This window comes from Ixodes scapularis, unplaced genomic scaffold (assembly GCF_016920785.2).
Source record: "Ixodes scapularis isolate PalLabHiFi unplaced genomic scaffold, ASM1692078v2 PGA_scaffold5__190_contigs__length_132052651, whole genome shotgun sequence".
In the NCBI taxonomy this organism is placed as follows: Eukaryota; Metazoa; Arthropoda; class Arachnida; order Ixodida; family Ixodidae; genus Ixodes; species Ixodes scapularis.
In genome coordinates this window covers 69,117,080-69,134,710 of record NW_024609880.1, presented here as the reverse complement: position 1 = coordinate 69,134,710, position 17,631 = coordinate 69,117,080, and the positions used below count along the sequence as shown (strand labels likewise).

Sequence of the window (17,631 nt, the reverse complement as noted above, 5' to 3'; positions counted from 1 at the left end):
CCACTCAGCCTTCTTGTTCATAGTAATTATATTTTATCAGATTTTTGAGTGCCGCCTACACATTGATAAATTTATTATTTTTAGAAGCTACGGATCTATCCCCCCCCCCTTTTCCAAAAAAAAAAAAAGAAAGAAATAGAGAAGTAGCATTCATTCTTGTGTAAGTGCAATCGCTACACCTCCGCGGAAATTGGATAAGCTTTTGATGGAAACTTCTGCTTTTCGTAAAAAATATACATAATAAAAAAAAGCTCGCAATATCCGTTTTGCGTTTCTCCCGCTCAATCGGTATAGTTTCGGGTTAGCGAGCAACTTTTATGTGTTTTCTCATATCTCGGGAAATTTCGATTCGTTTGGAATATAAGATTGCTGTGAAACGTCTGCTTACACATTTTCTTTTCGAGTTTCTTCCTGCGCGCAGTAATCGCTTAGAAAAAAAAAATTTCATACCAAAATAGAGTAGATATAACATGGAGCGTGCAAGAGACACGGCGACGAAGAGATGGCAAACACGAGTGGAGATTTTTTCTTTTGTTCGTTTCACGCAACGCCGGCAAGATATGGTATATCCAGCATCTTTAAAGAACCCATTTATAAATCTAAACAAAATAACACCCCTTGCCAGGAACACAACTTTACTGGTGAAACATACCGGAAACTATTCGCGCCATGTTTAAGAGGAGCCACATAACTGTGGCGCGACCCTCTTACAGTTAACCACTATCCCTGCGGGTACCTTGGAGGCCATGTTTTTAGACGAAAACGCTTGCACTATATACTCCGTTCACCCTTAAGCTGAGACTGCAGCCGAAGCTACAAGCGCGAGTTAGCCCGAGCTCCTGGCTTTGAAACGTGTATTTCCAACGCGAGCGCTCGTTGTGCCCAAGAACGCTTCAAAGCAGCCACTGCGAGCTCTCGTTCTTGTGGCATGGGCTGCAGTATCAGCTCAAGGGTGAACTGAGCATGGTCTCTTACAATATGAGAACGGCCGAGAGTAGTTTCAGTTGCCCCACCTCTATAGCGCTAGCTAATTTACCTTACATATAGCATCGGCGTATTGTGACTCTCAAGCATGCGCACGCAGCCAAAGCACGGCAGAAGGCAGGGAGCGCGCATACAATAGATGCCCTGCACTTCTCAACTTGTTAATAACTATAGAAGCGGACCTTCTAACATATCGAGCGGCTGCATGCTATTGGGGTACACGTTGGCTTTTAGAACTTATTTTGTTGAACTTTGCGAAGGTGTAGAATGTAACTGCACAACTTCCTTTTGCTGACGTCGTATACCATATACTCATTACCGTTAAGCTGAATATAAACATTTACCTTGACAAGAACAGAAGAGGAGAATGGGAACCTTTTAAGCAAGCTACCCCTTCTGAACTTGTAAGTGCCCAACGAAACTAAGCGGACCAGGGGAGCATGTGGCCTCGCGAATATACAGTGAGTTTAGATATTCCCGAAGTAATTAGATGGCTAAGACCTACGATTACTCTAGAGTCGAGTAACTGCGTGGAGTAACCGTATACGCTAGAGTAACTGTAGTTACTCCTAAAGATGAGCGTACGTATTTATTCTAGTTAGGCCAAGCGATCCGCTGGTCCATTTCGTTTTGTTGAGCACTGTACCACTATTGCTCGCAGACTCTCCATTGTGCACACCGGTTTTTGCAAATTGTAGTGACCATACATTATAATATTTTGCCAGTGTTAGTGACCTCGTTCCTTTTTGATTCATGAGACGTTCATGTTAGATTTTCTCTCCGCTGTGTATAAGCCTCTTGTAGCTACCGCTTATCTTCGTGTCGATCTTTGAATATCATAAGGAAGCCTCCGATGTTCCAGAAAATTTCGTAACGATCAAGATGTTAAATAAGAATATAAAGGATAAACATAGGGACAGACAGAACAGCACCATATTATGGCCGACTCCAGTCCCGTCTCTATGTCTATTCTTTCTGTTTTTATTTAACTTCACCAACAAGCTCACGTCCAACTAAGCATCAGAATGTACACTTTGCCGTTAGCTCTTTGACCGTAATATTTTTTTTCTTTCAAATGCGTGAGCGATTGGGCGACGTTTAATTTTATTCTGCTTCGCACAAACGCCAAATAACTTCGACCACAGTGCCACGAAAATATTTATATTAGCAAAGGGCAGCACCAAGTATACTTCTGTCCTTCGAAAAATAAAATTCTACTTTTTAGCTTCACAATATTATCTCGTAATGACATTTTGTCTCAGTACAATTAGTTACATTAAAGTTTTAAAAAACGTTCCATTCAATGTCTGTCTGACGCATCTGTAAGCATTGTCTGATGTATGTCGTTCTAGTGAGACAGGAATCAGATGGGGACGAAACTTACTATGTAACGTATTTCTTTAACCGTTTTTTTTTTTATGGTTTTGAAGGTTTACAAGAGCTAAGCTGGTTTGAAACTTCATATTTTTTGGGCAGAGTTTGGGTATCTCGGTCTCGAATTGCCAGACCAACGTGATTGGCGGCCGAAAGATCATGGTATGTCGTAACGAATAGTCGGATGTGTTCCGCGTTTTCTCGCGTTTAGTTACATCTGCGGGGAAAACGTACGTGATATTCAGATTTACGGGGTCAAAATATTGTACAATATAGTTATAACCTTTTCTTTTTAAGAACACATTGAAATTTTTTTTAAGGACCTCAGGCTAGCAGTTGTCCTAGACTGGCTAGATTTAATGTCTAAAGTCTGTGATAATGTCCCCATATTATGGCCTACTCCTGTTGTCTAAACAACTAACGATTCTTTCTACGACTCCCCTGTTTGTATAGTTCACTGCACTTTTTTTGGGGGGGTTGCCCGATGAATCGTATGCAACTACAAAAGCTTGATGTGAAAAGGTCAAATATTTATTTGATACAACAGAATGCCATCAATAACCCATTCAGACTTTACTGCGTGAATAACAGCAGCTACAAAGCGCAAAAAAATTGCAGACTGTAGGCCTATAGGTAATAAGCGTGCACTAACCACGGAGACAAGTAAACGCTGAAATGTTAACGTCAACTTAGAGCCATGATGTTAATGGCAAAGTAGTACTCCCGAAAAAATGTAGGAGGCCTTCACAATAGTAACGGCTCTCTTTAAACCGATAATACTTATAAACGTTGAGTTATACTCTGGGTTCCATCAGCACACCCCACGATATTGGTGTGCTTGCCTTGGTGGCGACGGAAGCCTTCTTTCGCAGCAGCCTTGGCTGCCTCGGTTTGAGTAAAGTCGACCCCGACGTCTCTTCCCAGCCGGTTGACAATGACATTTTGTCACGGTTCTGCTCACCGTCGACTGGGCATTAGCGATGTGCTGATCGGTGGTAGCTATGCCCTGGTATTTCCTCGTTGAAAAAAATCTCAGCGCGATTAGTACCTACTGCTTGACGGTCATCGTGGTCGCCGTTTCTCGTCGGGCAGCTGGTCACACAGCTATCGAATTGTGCTTTTCGACAAGCAGTATTTCTGTCGTCGGCAGTCGTCGTGCATTGGGAAGGCATCCGCGCGTTGACGGCAAATCTATGGCGTTGCATTTTGGTCGAGCCATCATTGCACGACAAGAATCGCCGCCATTTGTTTATGTTCTACATTCTTGTTCAGAGCTTGTTTCAGTTCGTGCGATTAAAACAGAAACTACAAGCACGAGCTCATCGTCCCGAAAGATTCTTGCAGCGCGCAAGCGCGCCTGCTCGACAGGGACGTTGAAAGTACGGCGTACTTTCTTGTACACTCGCATCTCGCACATATGGTGAAACAGAGCATAGAGTGGGTCGTGTAATGGCCGCAGTTAATCAAGTTACGCGATTTCCGCTATGTGCCTCGTAGTCAACGTTAGTCGTAGTTCATACGTGATCATATGTTACTTTGTCGTCACTATCCGAGCTCGACAAGCGACTGTTGCAGCAAGCGGGTGATCTCGTGTTTTGTGAACTTTCCCATGTCAAAAGTCTACAATTATCCTTCGCACTCTGTCCAATGAGAGCGCGCGGTTCCCAGGAGGTGGAGCATTACTGAAACTCGAACGTTCGCGTTTATGACCAGGATTGCATCCGACGAGAAACAACGTGCGCATCTCCGACACCTAAAACTTTAAGAAAAGTTGCCACGCACGGATGGCGTATGTAAACGTCCATGAAAGCGCAGAAGCACATCAAACGAGCGGAGAGATGTTGGCGCCGATTCGCACAACATCCCGCGAAACCTCTTCGAACAAAGAATAAATAGGGGCACTAAACCCACTTTATTTCTCCCTTCTTCTTCTCGGCTGCCCCTGCTCCCAATGGCTCGCTATCCTCTTTTTTCCCCCGGAGATTGAGTTCGGACGCAAACGAAAGGTGCACGTCGGGCAATGCGGGTTGCATCCAGCCGTAGCGTGCGTCGACGCTCCAGCGGCTGACGCTCGGCTGCTGGGGTCGGGAAAACCGGCGAACCTGAAAGCCAAAATACGCGCAGAGAATGAGGGCAGCACCGCGGAACGCAGATTTCTCATCGGGGATTCCCGAAAACGAAATCAAAACGCGAGGTCGGGACGGCATGGTTTCGGGAAAACTCGGGGGAGGCGGAGGAGCGCGGCGGCGGCTTTTGTTCGCCGGCGGCTCCGCGGTCAATGTTTTCATTTACCTCGAAGGTTGCCGCATACAATGAAACCCGCTCTTTTGGAGCGCTACATTGCTTATTTCCTCGCACTGTCTGTACCTTTCTTCGGAACACTCTGGGCAACGTTGAACCTAAAACACACAAACGGCAAGCGGGAACACCGTGATCCCAATACCGCACAAGCCGACATAAACAAATCTAGATTGCAGAATATATAAAGATTCGAAACTAAAATAAAAATGAAAACAGCCTTGTTGACTTTGTCAAAGCCACGAGCATGTCAACATACTTTTATTTTGGTTTTATACTTAAGTCGTTCTATAAGTTTCCTTTGTTGTTCTGTTTGCAAGGCGCTGTGCACTCCAGTGTACCCCACCATCCCATCGAACAGACCGCCCCTTGAAATCAAAAAGCTGGGACCAGGATGAGAGAAAGCAGAATTCTTCCTCTCTTTCTCCGCTTTCTCGTCCCGCAGAACTTAAACTGGGAATACCCCTTAACCTTTAAAATGCTATGTATTTTTTTAGTCCTCGCCATTCTTTGTTTTCTTACTAAGATTCGCCGCGATGTTTTGTAGTATTATTTTTATTTTAGTCCAGGAAACAAGGCATTTAAACATAATGCAGAATGACAACCCTAGGCCGTCCTCAAAATGCAACTGTAAGAACCCGTGCGCTGTAGCATTCTATCCACTCAGATACGCCTTTTCTTAACTGTTTCTCGACCTCATCGCGTCGGCAAAAGGAGGAATACGTTCATCTTTATAATTGCATCGATTGAAAAAACAAAACAAAGATCGCGGGAAACAGACGGTAAGACATATCAATTAACAAATTTCTTCAGGTCGGATCAACTGACGTGGCGCGCTGTGACCTTGGTTCATTGGACAGTCTCTTAGAGGTATCGGAAATTTACAACTCAGCAAACCAGCAGCGCTGATATTGAAGTTTCACGTGCCTGCATAACGCTTTTTGGCACAGCACATACTTTGCTTTTGGGTCTTGAACTTTTATTTTTAGCATTGTTACCGACCAAGCTTCATCCATAGATTGCAAACATTCTGTCTTCCAAGTACATTGGGGTAAAAGTGGACGCATTTCTTATTGTATTTGAAAGATACAGCAAACGGCGTTAGAGTCCAAATAATAAATACAGCAATAAAAAACGTGTGAGTGCCGAATAAAGTCTCATGTTAGCTGTCAGCTCGTTCAACTCATCTTCTCAGGAAAACAAAAGACGCTGTAAATCTTGTAATTCTTTTTTTTTTAATTTAGGATTTGCTATGTCGAGAAACTGACAGGCCCCAATCACTGACCAGTGGACATGGATAAAAAAGAAAAGCTATCAATTGTGGTCCACGCGACGGTATGTACGTCCTTTTACTTTTATTTCAGGAAACTTATTTATTTATTTTTCATAATGACGCATCTGCGCACGCCCGGCAAAAACAACCCGAGGTTGGACCTCATTAGCGCGATAAATTCCCGCGTATCATCATTAATCTTTAACTGACATAAACCGTTCTACAAACTTCGCATTGTCCGTTCGTTTATCTGTTTTAATATGTATCTATATATTTACTCTACTACTTTCTGGGGATGGAAGCATTGCAAAAATAAGTGGTAAATAGATATTGGTAATTGTTTATAACTTTTGCACGTCAACTCTCACAGAAACGAAAGTTATTGCAACAATAAATATATTCAAAGAGTAAACGTTTGACGCTGGATAGTGTCAAACGTTTGACGCTGGATTGTGTCAAACACGCTAGGCGGTTTTCTAGCAGAAGACTCGTCTACGCAAGTGTAACTCGACAAAAAAAAAAAACATTTCTGCAACTAGCTTGTTTGCGATTCCACACATTCGTTCCTCTGCACTCTAGAAGACGTACCAATGTTGGCGTCACTCCACCAGAAAGCTAGCGAACTAAATGACTGGCTGAGTTTGAGCTAGTTGGTACATTGACGTAAAACAAAAAGTAGTCTAGGACGTTAGGGAGAGAAATACAGAGAGAAAAAATAGACATACAGATCGCTGACTATCAACAGTAACTTTATACTTTTTTTCATCATCTTAACCCAAACTCGTTTCCCTTTCTTATTTTTGTTCTGCACATAAAGTAATGCCAATAAATTAAATTAACTTATGACTCATTACATATTTCCCTCCCACCCCACCCCACACTCTAAGCCCTGTCCCACTTAGTAAGAGGGACATTTCTTCGATTTTTTCCCACTTAACTTTAAGGGGGGCGACAGACCTCTTAATATTACATGGAGATTCTCCCTCTTAATTAAGTGAGACACCACCCCTCTTAAAGTAAGCGAGACGGCATCTCCCTTAAATTTGAGGTCAGAGTCCCTTGGTAAGAGGGACATTTTTTAGATATTTTCTTCCTTAAATTCGGAGGGACGGTGGCCCGCTTAAAATGCAGGGGTATAGTCCCCCTTAAGTCGGGGTCACGCTGCTTATACTTCATACAAAATACATTCTGCAGACATGTTCCGGAACGAGTCGCCGCGACATCCGTGCCTCGTACGCCACGAGGCAAGCATTTCAAGAGGTTGCTTTGTTACGTGGCATACAAAGCACGGATGTCGCGGTAACTCGTATTGGAACATGTCTGCAGAATGTATTTTGTGTGATGTATAAGCAGCGTGACCCCGTCTTTAGGTTATCTACCTTGTATCGTAGAATTTCTGCTCCTTCGTGTTTGGACTGTCGGGTGACATGCTGCACTGCAGTGATATAGTTCTCGCACTTTCGCTAATAGTGCTTAACCAAAGTTATTCTGTGCTGCGTAACAGAATTGAAATTTGATCTGTGTATTATGTTTGAAAAATGGAATCAATGTGTTAAATAAAACAGTGACAATCTTTAAGAGTAAACACGTGTTTTATTTGCCATGACACAAGAAAATATTTTGAAATGTCTTTATCAAAATAGTAATTTTATACCGATGTTCTGGTAGCTTTTACGGATAAAAAAAGGCGTTAAAACGACGCCAGAAATCGGAGTTTCTTGGAAACTATCACACGAAAAATTCCGTGCTGCAAAGTGACTCCTTTTGCCTATTATAAACAACAACATAACAATCGTGTTGAATTTTTTTTTTCTAGAACATAACAATCGTATTGAATTTTTTTTTTAAGGGGTAACGTAAAAAAAATAAGTATACAGTTTTTCCCCCACAACACTTGGAAGAAAATGAGCATAACTCTCGGAGGTAGCTCAGCGAATGTAGATGCCGAAACATATGATATTATACAAAAAAAAAAATGAATTGCGACACTAAGCACAACAAGCGTGACGTTTTAAAATTTTTTGGTCTAATCTTATGTTTCGGCATCGTGATTCGCTGAGCTGCTTCTGTGAGTTAAGGTGATTGATTGACTTTCCAAGTGCTGTTCCGGAAAGTAGATTCCTGTGCTTTTTTTAGAGCGTAGTTACTTACTTCAAAACATTAAAACGAATTATTCGGCGTCTCTTGCCATCAGCAGAAGCTCAGAATTTATGTTGTTTTTGGACGGCCATGAGCAATTGTCTGAGCTTCTCTGACATAAACTGAATCGAAACACTTTATTTTCAACGAGCAGACCCTAGAGGAGTCCAAGGGTTTGTCCATATGCCATAGGGTAGGAGAGTCCCGTTATGTCATACACCCATATGCACATGACTAGTGCCCCCTCCATAGTCGTGCTAGCGGAGAGTTTCACTGACCGGTTCCCAGAAATGATCCGTTTCTCCGAACCAAAGAAAGTCTTGGGTCCTGGAACTTTTTCGTCAGGGGTAAAATCGTCCTGCAAGCAGCGATTGTTAAAAAAAAAAAAAATGCGTCAGCGTCAAACTTACATTTCTATTTTAGCATTCGCTTTTTCACATACCATAAGTGATGAGAGAACTTCTGGCCAATCGAGACCGGAGAATGGTCTCAACGTTCTAGAATATTGTCGGGTTGTCTCCGCAAAAGGCCCCTTTTACCTCCTCCAGTTTTCCCAGCATGGTGACGATCGTGTTATGGAACCGAAGCTGTGCGTCCACCTTTAGCTGAATGAAAGACCATATTGTTTTCCTTTAGATACAGAGAGTGGGAATTAGAATGAAGGTAATGAAGCGCTTTCACCTGTTTTCAAGCAGTCGGTAGGAAACAAATGCGAAAATAAATTGCAAACAGCTCAAAGATTCGGAACCCAATCTGTATGCGATGAAATAGCGAGTGACATTAGCTTATGACGTAACTTCTGCTACTATTAATATTTAATACGAGAATAGACTGCTGTTTTAAGTAATTTACGAGAATCGTTTTTGTATTAGCAAGACAAAACGAAAACGCATTTAGTAGTAGATGAACATTAGAAGCCCCGCCCCGTGTGCTTTGGAAAGCATGGATTGCATTTGAGGCTCGAAGCTGCAGAATAGATCTAATGCATGTTTTAGAAAGCAACATAATCGAATAAAAAATTATATTTCTGTAGACATTTCGGCGCTAGCCATTCATTTATTCTTTTTTTCAGAAGCAACGCATATGCCAAGAAAACGTGAATAGAGCCTACCTACATACCAGAATACAAAAAGTTCATAATTACCGAGTTCGCTGTGGGCCGTGTGCGGGTGGCCGCAGTAAGCTCACCACTCAGGGTGGTGCGTTCCACCGTGCAGAGGGTCCCGGTAGAGCACTTTACACGAGCAATCCGAGCAGAACCCCCGTCTGATTCCCTTCATCTCAACGTTCGTTGCCATTGCCTCACTCTGAAAACAAGATTTTAACGGTCAGTCATTTAACGCCCATAGTCAACCTAGCCCTAAAGCGCCTAAGAAAAAAAATAATAAAAAAAGTTCTGTTTATATATTTTTCGCAGATGTACCACACAGAAAAAAAAATATTCAACCAGCTACAGAAAACAAAGAGCATAATAGACATCATGAATAAAACCTCCAAAAACAAAAGCATGTTCAACGCCGAAAAAAAAAAAAAAACGGTAGCTTTGCCGGCGCGACCGTCAAAATATAACGAACAAAAGAGTACGCCAAGGAAATATTAAAAAAAAAAAAAAAAGTACTCCCGGGCCACCGCTCTACCCTTCCCCTCTTTCCGCAGACGCCGCGACGCCGACGCAACGCGAACGCGCGAAAGAAAAAAAAACTTTTTTTCTATTTTTTTTTTTTTTGTGGGGTTCGAATTAGAAGCTCGTCCACTTCCCCCCCCCCCCCCTTTTCACATACATGCACACACATTATGGGTTTTTGCTCGCCTCCCACTTGAGAAAAAAGTTCATAATCACTGCAACGCTAACGATGTCTACAACATAACGTTGCAGTGTAAATTGCTGTAATGAATTCTGAAGGCGAACAAACGCAAAATCGCCTACATTGTTTCCGTCAATCAAACGCTCTCGGGCGGTCAACCTCAGGCATTTAGAGTGCACACCGAGAAACAAATCGGCGAGCCAAGCTCACAAACACTGACATCCCTAGCTAGGGTGCCTTTATGTTGGCTATGCCTTAGGAAGGGTGATGCCATCCTTTGTAGTACCCGATGCCGACAGTGTACGCTCACGGATAAAATAAAAGGAAATTGCCGGTAATAAAATGCCGGCGTAGCAGTGCCAAAGCTAGCAGCTCGAGCTGGGAGAAGAACAAAACGCGCGTTCAAAACTAAAAAGTAGACAAAAGCGTCGGACAGAAAATGGTCTGATATCACCAGTCTAGGACATACGCGTACACATTGGCACACCCTAGCCCGCTAAAAGTGTTTTGTACGAAAGACAGCCCTGCGGCTCACGGCAGGGCAAACGATTAGCGACGCTTTGTCCTTAGCTGAACGAGCAGATCCAGGAAGCGAACGCGTCCGCGGACTACAGCTGAACACTCTCTCTCTACATGCAAAGGTCGTGCATCTCACAGCCAGCGTGAAAATATTGATGGCTCGTTATTCCCACCGGCAATGCACCCAAAACAAAAGCATCATATGACAGGATTACTCACCCGAAGGAAGTCAAACGAGCAGCATGACGCTTGCGGCTCTCCGGCAACGACCGTTTCCAGCTCTCCGTGAATTGGCGCGAAGCCTCAGCACCATCTGAACTCTTTGCCGTGGATTAGTGCGCCTGCCCCTCTCCTACTGACCGAACTACATTGGTCCTGTTAAGAGGGACCAGTCCCCTCTTAATATGAAGGGAGACGCGTGAATCTTTCTGTCGGTCTTTCCTGTTCAGAGGGACCAACGAAACGGTTTCCTTGGTCTCTCTTAATATGTTGGTGTCCCTCTAGATGTTGCTATTTTATTTTTCAATTTCCCTCTTAAAAAGAGCTGTCCCCCTGAAAGCATTGTTGTCCCTTCTAAAATCAGAGGGACAGCGTTTTTTATGAGAGACCGGTTTTAGAGTGCACCTAACTCCACGAATACCTCATCCCTCTTATTTTCCCTCAAGGGGACGTGCCACATCGCAAAAACTTTTTCTTTTTTGCTAGCCGTGATGGGAGACATACTCACACAACCATCGGCATTTCCTCAATGGCTATGGCTTCTGGAATTTCGCGCGGAAGGGCATTTTCGTGTTTTTTTTTTGAGAATGAAAATATCGCTTAAACTTGGACTGCCTCCGCCCAGGGTTAAGCAGTATCGCGATACAAATGTATCGCGATAGTATTTCAGAAATACATTTCGTATCTGTATTTCTGTATCGCGATACATTTTTGTCATCGCTAACTGTATTCCTGCATCGAAATACATTTGGAATGTTTCTTTGTATCGCGATACAATCAGAATAAAATGTATTTCGTTCAATTTCTTCAGAAATGCTCCTCCCCTTTCCTGCCAAAATACGAATCCAAACTAATTTTTCTTTTTTTCTTTTTACTTCTGAGGGCATCAGGGTCAAGGAGATGCTGGGGCATTGTCAATGTGCTGACCAAGGTTCCTTTCGATTCTCGAAACTATTTTTCTATGCGTCCTCTTCTCTCTTCTGAGAAGTGTTGCGCAGTCGGAGACCCGAACCAGGTCGGTGGCGTACCAGAAGTGGAGTCAGACCACCTTCTGCCGCAGGTCCGCAGGTTGTTTGCTGGCATCCAATGCCCGCTGCTAACCGTCTCTCTTGTTTTAGCGTAGACAGTACAACCAGCCGGCAAAGCTGTCACAGTCCGTTGCAGCACGAGCCTGGCGGGGGTTGACTTGAAATAGTATAGGATGACTCACGCAGTGAAGTTCAACACATATCCAAATGCGTCTCCGCCAGTAATATTGCACGGCTCAAAGGTACGTCATCAGTCGACGTAAACGTAACCCGCTGCTCTGGTGATCCGAAACAGAGGAAGAAGGCTAGACGTGGCTGCGCTGTGCCGACCCAGACTTCGTACACCTACGACTCGTCTCAACCAATTGAACTTTCAAAGGAAGGAAAAGAGATTGCTGCAACTTTCGCAGGTCATCCTCGCATCTAACAACAGCTGCGCGCTCGCCCACTCGACGCCTGATAAGAATATGTCCATTCTGGTGCCATACGAACTTGTACGACCTTTGCTTTGCCCATTCATTTGTGATCCAGAGAAGTTCCTTGTTTTGTTTGGTTAAAGTTTCTAAAATATAAATACTTCGCTGACCGCCGTGTAATTTTTCATTTATTCCGAAGCCACTCTTCGTGTTTTTCTTGTTGTGCCTAACGTATATATTTCCGGGAACTTTTTCGGGCTTCGATGGCAGTCTTAGGAAGAGCCACTACGTCACTGGCCTCGAGCGCTGGTGAGTCAAGTTTCTGTGATACCTCGTTTACTTTCGTTATCAAGTTTTCATTTTCAGCTGGTGGAACATTGTGAATTTACAAATTGAAACGCCTGCTGCGCCATTCAAGGTCATGTAAGCCCGACTTCAGGGCTTGCATTTCCTTTGTGTGATCAGTATTTTGAAGGCATTCCACGCGCTTTTTTAGATCATTAATTTCCCGACCATGGTTTCGCACCTCTTCCAGTAACTCTTGATAGTCTTTCGACATAACTTGAATGGATTGGTCGATGCTATCAATTGTTTCCCTAAGACCTAGAAGGCACTCAAGCTTGGGGTTTATGCTAAAAAGCATGCTTGGTACCTCAAGGGTAGTTTCCTTACTGGCACTTTTCATTTTTGCACGTAAACATGTCAGGCACCGCCAATGCTTACGAAGGCAGTCACCTTCAATCTACTAGTTGGTCCTTGAACACCCGAGCAATCTCCAAAGTGGTAAGAAAATTTGCATTCAACACATGTCACGAAAACCCCATCACTCGGCAACGCCTGATCACAAGACAAACAGGTATCGTGATGGGCGCCAGCCATGTCACTGTATCTCTTTCACTGTCAGCATAAAAAGGCTATTCAATAACGCTAAGGGTTCCAGTCGGCAGCAAAATATACATGCAAAATCTAAAACAGTGCAAGAATAACACTCACCTGGTGGTAAAAAAACGCAGTTTTACTCACTGTACGAAACGTTTGCCGCTTATATCTATGGTCTGACAGTCTGTCTTCGACACTTACGTCATCATTTGTCAGGCGGTCGGAGATAAAAATTAGGTCAAGCAATGAACTGGATGACCCACTTAGTCTTCTCTCGAACTATCGGGGTAATATCATCACAATAAGAGATATTCAATAATAATTTCCCATTAATAACGTCTGTTTATCCTAGTTCTAATTCCGTTCAATTAACTCCAAGGAGGGTAAAATCACCCGAAATTATAATTTCAGATCCTTCTGCAACGTTTTTTTGCAGATAATTATGAATAACCTCCAAGAAGACTGTAGGCGAATCAGGAGCTATGTACACTGCACCAACGGCAAAAGAATGACCAAAAACCTAATCTACACTACAAGTTTTCGGTATATGAACAATCAGACATCAAAATACAGGACATATTATTCTTATAGATAATAGAAACACCCCCTCCAGGGGATCCTCGGTCTTCTCTACCTATTTTGTAGGATGGCGGAAGACGTTCTGAATCATTTACATAATTACGCAGCCAGGTTTCAGTGACTACAACGATATATGGCTTATGTACCAGTAGTTAAGTGCTTCAGCTCGTCTACCGTATTAACAAAGCTCCTCGCGTTCATATTAACCAGCCGGAGAAACTCTTCTTTCCTGCTGCTTGGATGTCATTTTTAGAGCGCAGCCCTTAGGCGCCCGTTTCCGGCTTAAGCGGCGTCGGCGTCGCCGTCGGCGTGACTGCGCTGTCCTTTGTGGAACATTTCCCATGATGACGTCACAGGTGATGTCAGGTGTGACGTCACGAGGGTCACCAATGACGTCACTCGTGACGTCAGCGCGCGTTGCATCTTAGGTAAATTTCACCGCTAAATTTAACAGAGAAAAATCTCGAAATTTAGCGAAAAAAGTCCCTAAATTTAGCGAACAAAATTCCCTGCCGAAATTAGCTGAAAAATTTCCCGCCTAAATTTAGCAGGAAAAAATTCCCCGCTAGGGGAAAAAAATTTCTCGTTCACTTTAGAGGGGGAAAATTCCCGGATAAATTTAGCGGAAAAATTATCCCGCTAAATTTAAAAGAAAATTCCCCTCAAAATTCAGCGGGGACATTTCCCCGCAAAATTTAGTGCGAAAAATTCCCTCTAAAGTTTGCGGAAAATTTTACCCGCTAAATTTAGCGGGAAGATTTCCCAGCTAAACTTGGCGGACAAATCTCCGCTAAATTTACCGGAAACCTTTCCCAGCTACATTCAGCAAGAAAATTTCCCAGCTAAGTTTAGCGGAAAAAATTAGCGGAAAACAATTTGGAGATTTTCCTAAAAAGCAGCCCGGAAGAATATTTAGTTTCATTAGGTAGCTGAAAATAATGACTGAGCAGCCTTTAAAGGGATACGGAATCGAAACTTGAAATATAGAGAAAACATCAAGAAATGAGTTCAATATGATCAGCTAAGCCTGTAATGAATAATCGCACGGTCGTATTTTGAGCAGATGGCTATATTTTTGGCTCTAAATGCCGCGATTTTGGCGAGCGCTTCAAAATCAGCCATGGAGGAGCGCGATGCATCTCGGGAGATCCGGCAGACGTCTTGACGTCATCATGCCTCGGACGACCAAGCGTACCGTAGTGACGAGTTTTGCCACTTGGAGGCGTCAACGCGTTACAATCTCGCTTTGTCGAAGTACCCAAGGGCTGTAGATATCGCGGGGCCAGTAGAGGCAGGACAGGCGCGGAGGTGTCAGAGCTGATTCAACTGCCTTGAGTGTGCGATGGCGGGTCTACATGACGAGAGTGGTGGCAGCGGCAGTGGGTACGATTACATTAGCGAAGACGAAGACGTCAACAGATCGCTAGTGGCTATGGTGGGCGAAAAGCGATTCGGCTTAGAGCCATATCTGTACGATCCTTCGGCATTGTCGTCCGCAACAGACGAGGAGTCGTCCGACTCTCCGGAAACGCCAGGCTGGCCAGGCAGCCCACATCCACCAGCAGCCCGGCGCGTCGGCACGGCGAATTGGTGAGTCTAGTCACAGAAGACTCCGAGAATGCATTCGCGCGCGCACGTGTAATAAAGCAGCGAGACGATTTAATGACAGCGCGCTAGCCGAGCTGTCAAGAATGATGAAAGTACGCTGTCTAAACCAGGTCGTTGTATTAGCGTGTAACTTCTTTTGGTAAGCTGGCGAAACGTGGTTTTGTCGAAGGAGCGCTCGCGTTAACAAAGATCAGTAGCTAAAGTACGCTTGCAACGGCGGCTATCCAAAAGTGTACGTACGCACGAACACGGCAATGAATGTGCCGCGAAACGCTTTTATGGAAGGACTGAAAGATGTATAAAAACGCAAGTTTCGAACCAAAAAGCGCGTGTGGCCTTCGAAAGAGCTTTCCCCGCGCGAGGGCTGGATCGTGCAGGCAACATCTTTAGCGAAATAATTTGTTGGCCTAGTTGGGTAAACATCACGAAAATAAAAAAGCGCGAAAGACAAGGAGAAGTGGAAGACTAGACAGGACAAACCCTTGTCCTGTGTAGTCTTCCACTTGTCCTCGTCTTTCGCGCTTTTTATTTTCGTGATGTAGCAACACAATCTGCTCGGGTGCTCCGCCGCAAGTGCGTACGTAACCAGTGCTACCATGCTACAAGCCCGAGGTGGTTTTGCACCACGTTTCCCCTTCGCGCGTGCGCAGCGGTCCCGCTCAAAGCATCGCGCTCGCTCTGGTAGCATCTTCGCTCACACTTATCGCTGAAGACTGCCTGCCGTAGTGCAGCAACAGTGCTTCACACTGTAGCCGAGACATTGCGTCAGTGCAATATGTCATGTAGTAAGGTTACACGGCGGTACGATGCTCATCGAGATCGAACAGGAGAGGGATGGACAGAGCCCAGCATCCCCAACTGGTTCTGCGATTTCATGTTCCGTTCAACATGCTCGGCTACTAATCTTCCCTGAAGGAATGTAATCTACTGTGAGTGCTTGCAAACCAAAGATGTAAAGAACACACGTTGTGAAGGTTGTGCGAATTTAGTACTTTTTCACGAACGTATTTGTACATACCACACACTTTGTAGGTCTCGAGAATATTGAGGGTGAATAAATAGAAAAACAAATCTCTTTGTACTAACAGGTGCTCCTGTGGCAGCGTCTGCAGACCAATGCAGACAGTCGAGGAGTCGGTGTGCTGCAGGGAGTTGCACAATGTGGTGCGTATGTGCAGTGACCAGGGTGTGCCTTGTGTAGCAAAGCACCCCTTGTTCGAGCTGTATTGCCTAAACACCGACATCTTGGACCTAGAGTACCTCAAGCTCCGGTACTTCTGCCCTCTTGATGCAGGAGACAGGGGCCCACAAGAGTATGTATATTGTAATTCTAGCAGAAGTCATGATGTAAGGAAGATGATTTTCTCACTTGATACTGCCTCTCCTTCAGAAATCAACATTCCATGATTCCAGTTTTCTTATGCTCCATTTTTTCTGGATTTGTAAGATAAAAGGATAAACCACCATAGAAGGGTTCTGTAACTTGTATTGCCTGCACTGTACTCGGCATCACCTGTTTTGTGCTGCATTGTCGAGGCAAATGTAGCTTCCACCGTGCTTCAGCTACGCACTGCTGCAAAAGCACATGGCTTTGTGTTTATTCTCAATCAAATGCTATCGCACAACTAGCTTTGACAGTTAAAGCACTATCGCAGCTACGTTATCTTTTGCAACATGGCAGAAAATAGTTGTCACCAAATAAAACACATGTGTAAACATGCACAATCTATGAAAAGTTTACTATTCAATAACATTTGCTTTCAAGCTCGTCCATCGCTGTATTCATAGCATTTCAGATAATACAGATAGCAACTGGTACATATACAGGTCATCATTGCAGCATGGTTGGGTACGATATCTCAAGGAAAAAATAAATTTGCGTAACGAGAAGTAAATTTTTATAAATGCCAATGACTGATTCACCTCGGTGATGACAAGTAATAAAAAATACAAAGGTATGCTTCTTCCTGCATTATCGATATTGCTACCATGTAACTAGATATTGAGAAAATTTTTGTAAATTGCAGTTAGGTTCTATTATATTCTCTTGAACTTGCAACTGACTGGTACTTTATGCAATCACCTCATTTTAGGAGGCACCGCTACAATGCCTACCGGCAATTCACTTGGTGGGTTCACCATAAGCTGGGGCGCGGTAACCGGGTGCCACTGCCCAGCTGCGCCGTGCAACGAATTCGACGGGAGTTCCCATCCACCGATGAAAATTATGTCGGTTTCAAGAAATAAAAGGTATCTGCCATATGAAGAACTCCTTTACATCATGCTATAACTGATGTGGCTAGACAAAAACGGCCTGGAATCGACACACATTTATTATACAACACAAAACCAAAACAGGGTGATGTAGGTCGAATATACAAGATGGTCCGTTTCCGTATTGTACTGAAAAATATACTTCTTGCAACACGTCTTGACCTTTCTCACTGAGTCTGGTTCTGCTGCAAGTCCTCCCATTAACTCGGTTCAAGTGCGCTTCCCATGTCTGTTAT

General features: G+C 43.8%; 1 protein-coding gene across 1 annotated transcript; it reads left to right on the top strand.

Moving 5' to 3' along the window:
- The first annotated feature begins 14,911 nt into the window (after window positions 1–14,911).
- Window positions 14,912–17,368, top strand: LOC115324303. The gene is made up of 4 exons (XM_040221092.1): window positions 14,912–14,948; window positions 15,016–15,103; window positions 16,210–16,285; window positions 17,215–17,368. Exons 1-4 carry the CDS (start codon window positions 14,946–14,948, stop codon window positions 17,366–17,368), a joined length of 321 nt encoding a protein of 106 aa, XP_040077026.1. The 5' UTR covers window positions 14,912–14,945.
- Window positions 17,369–17,631: the final 263 nt, after the last annotated feature.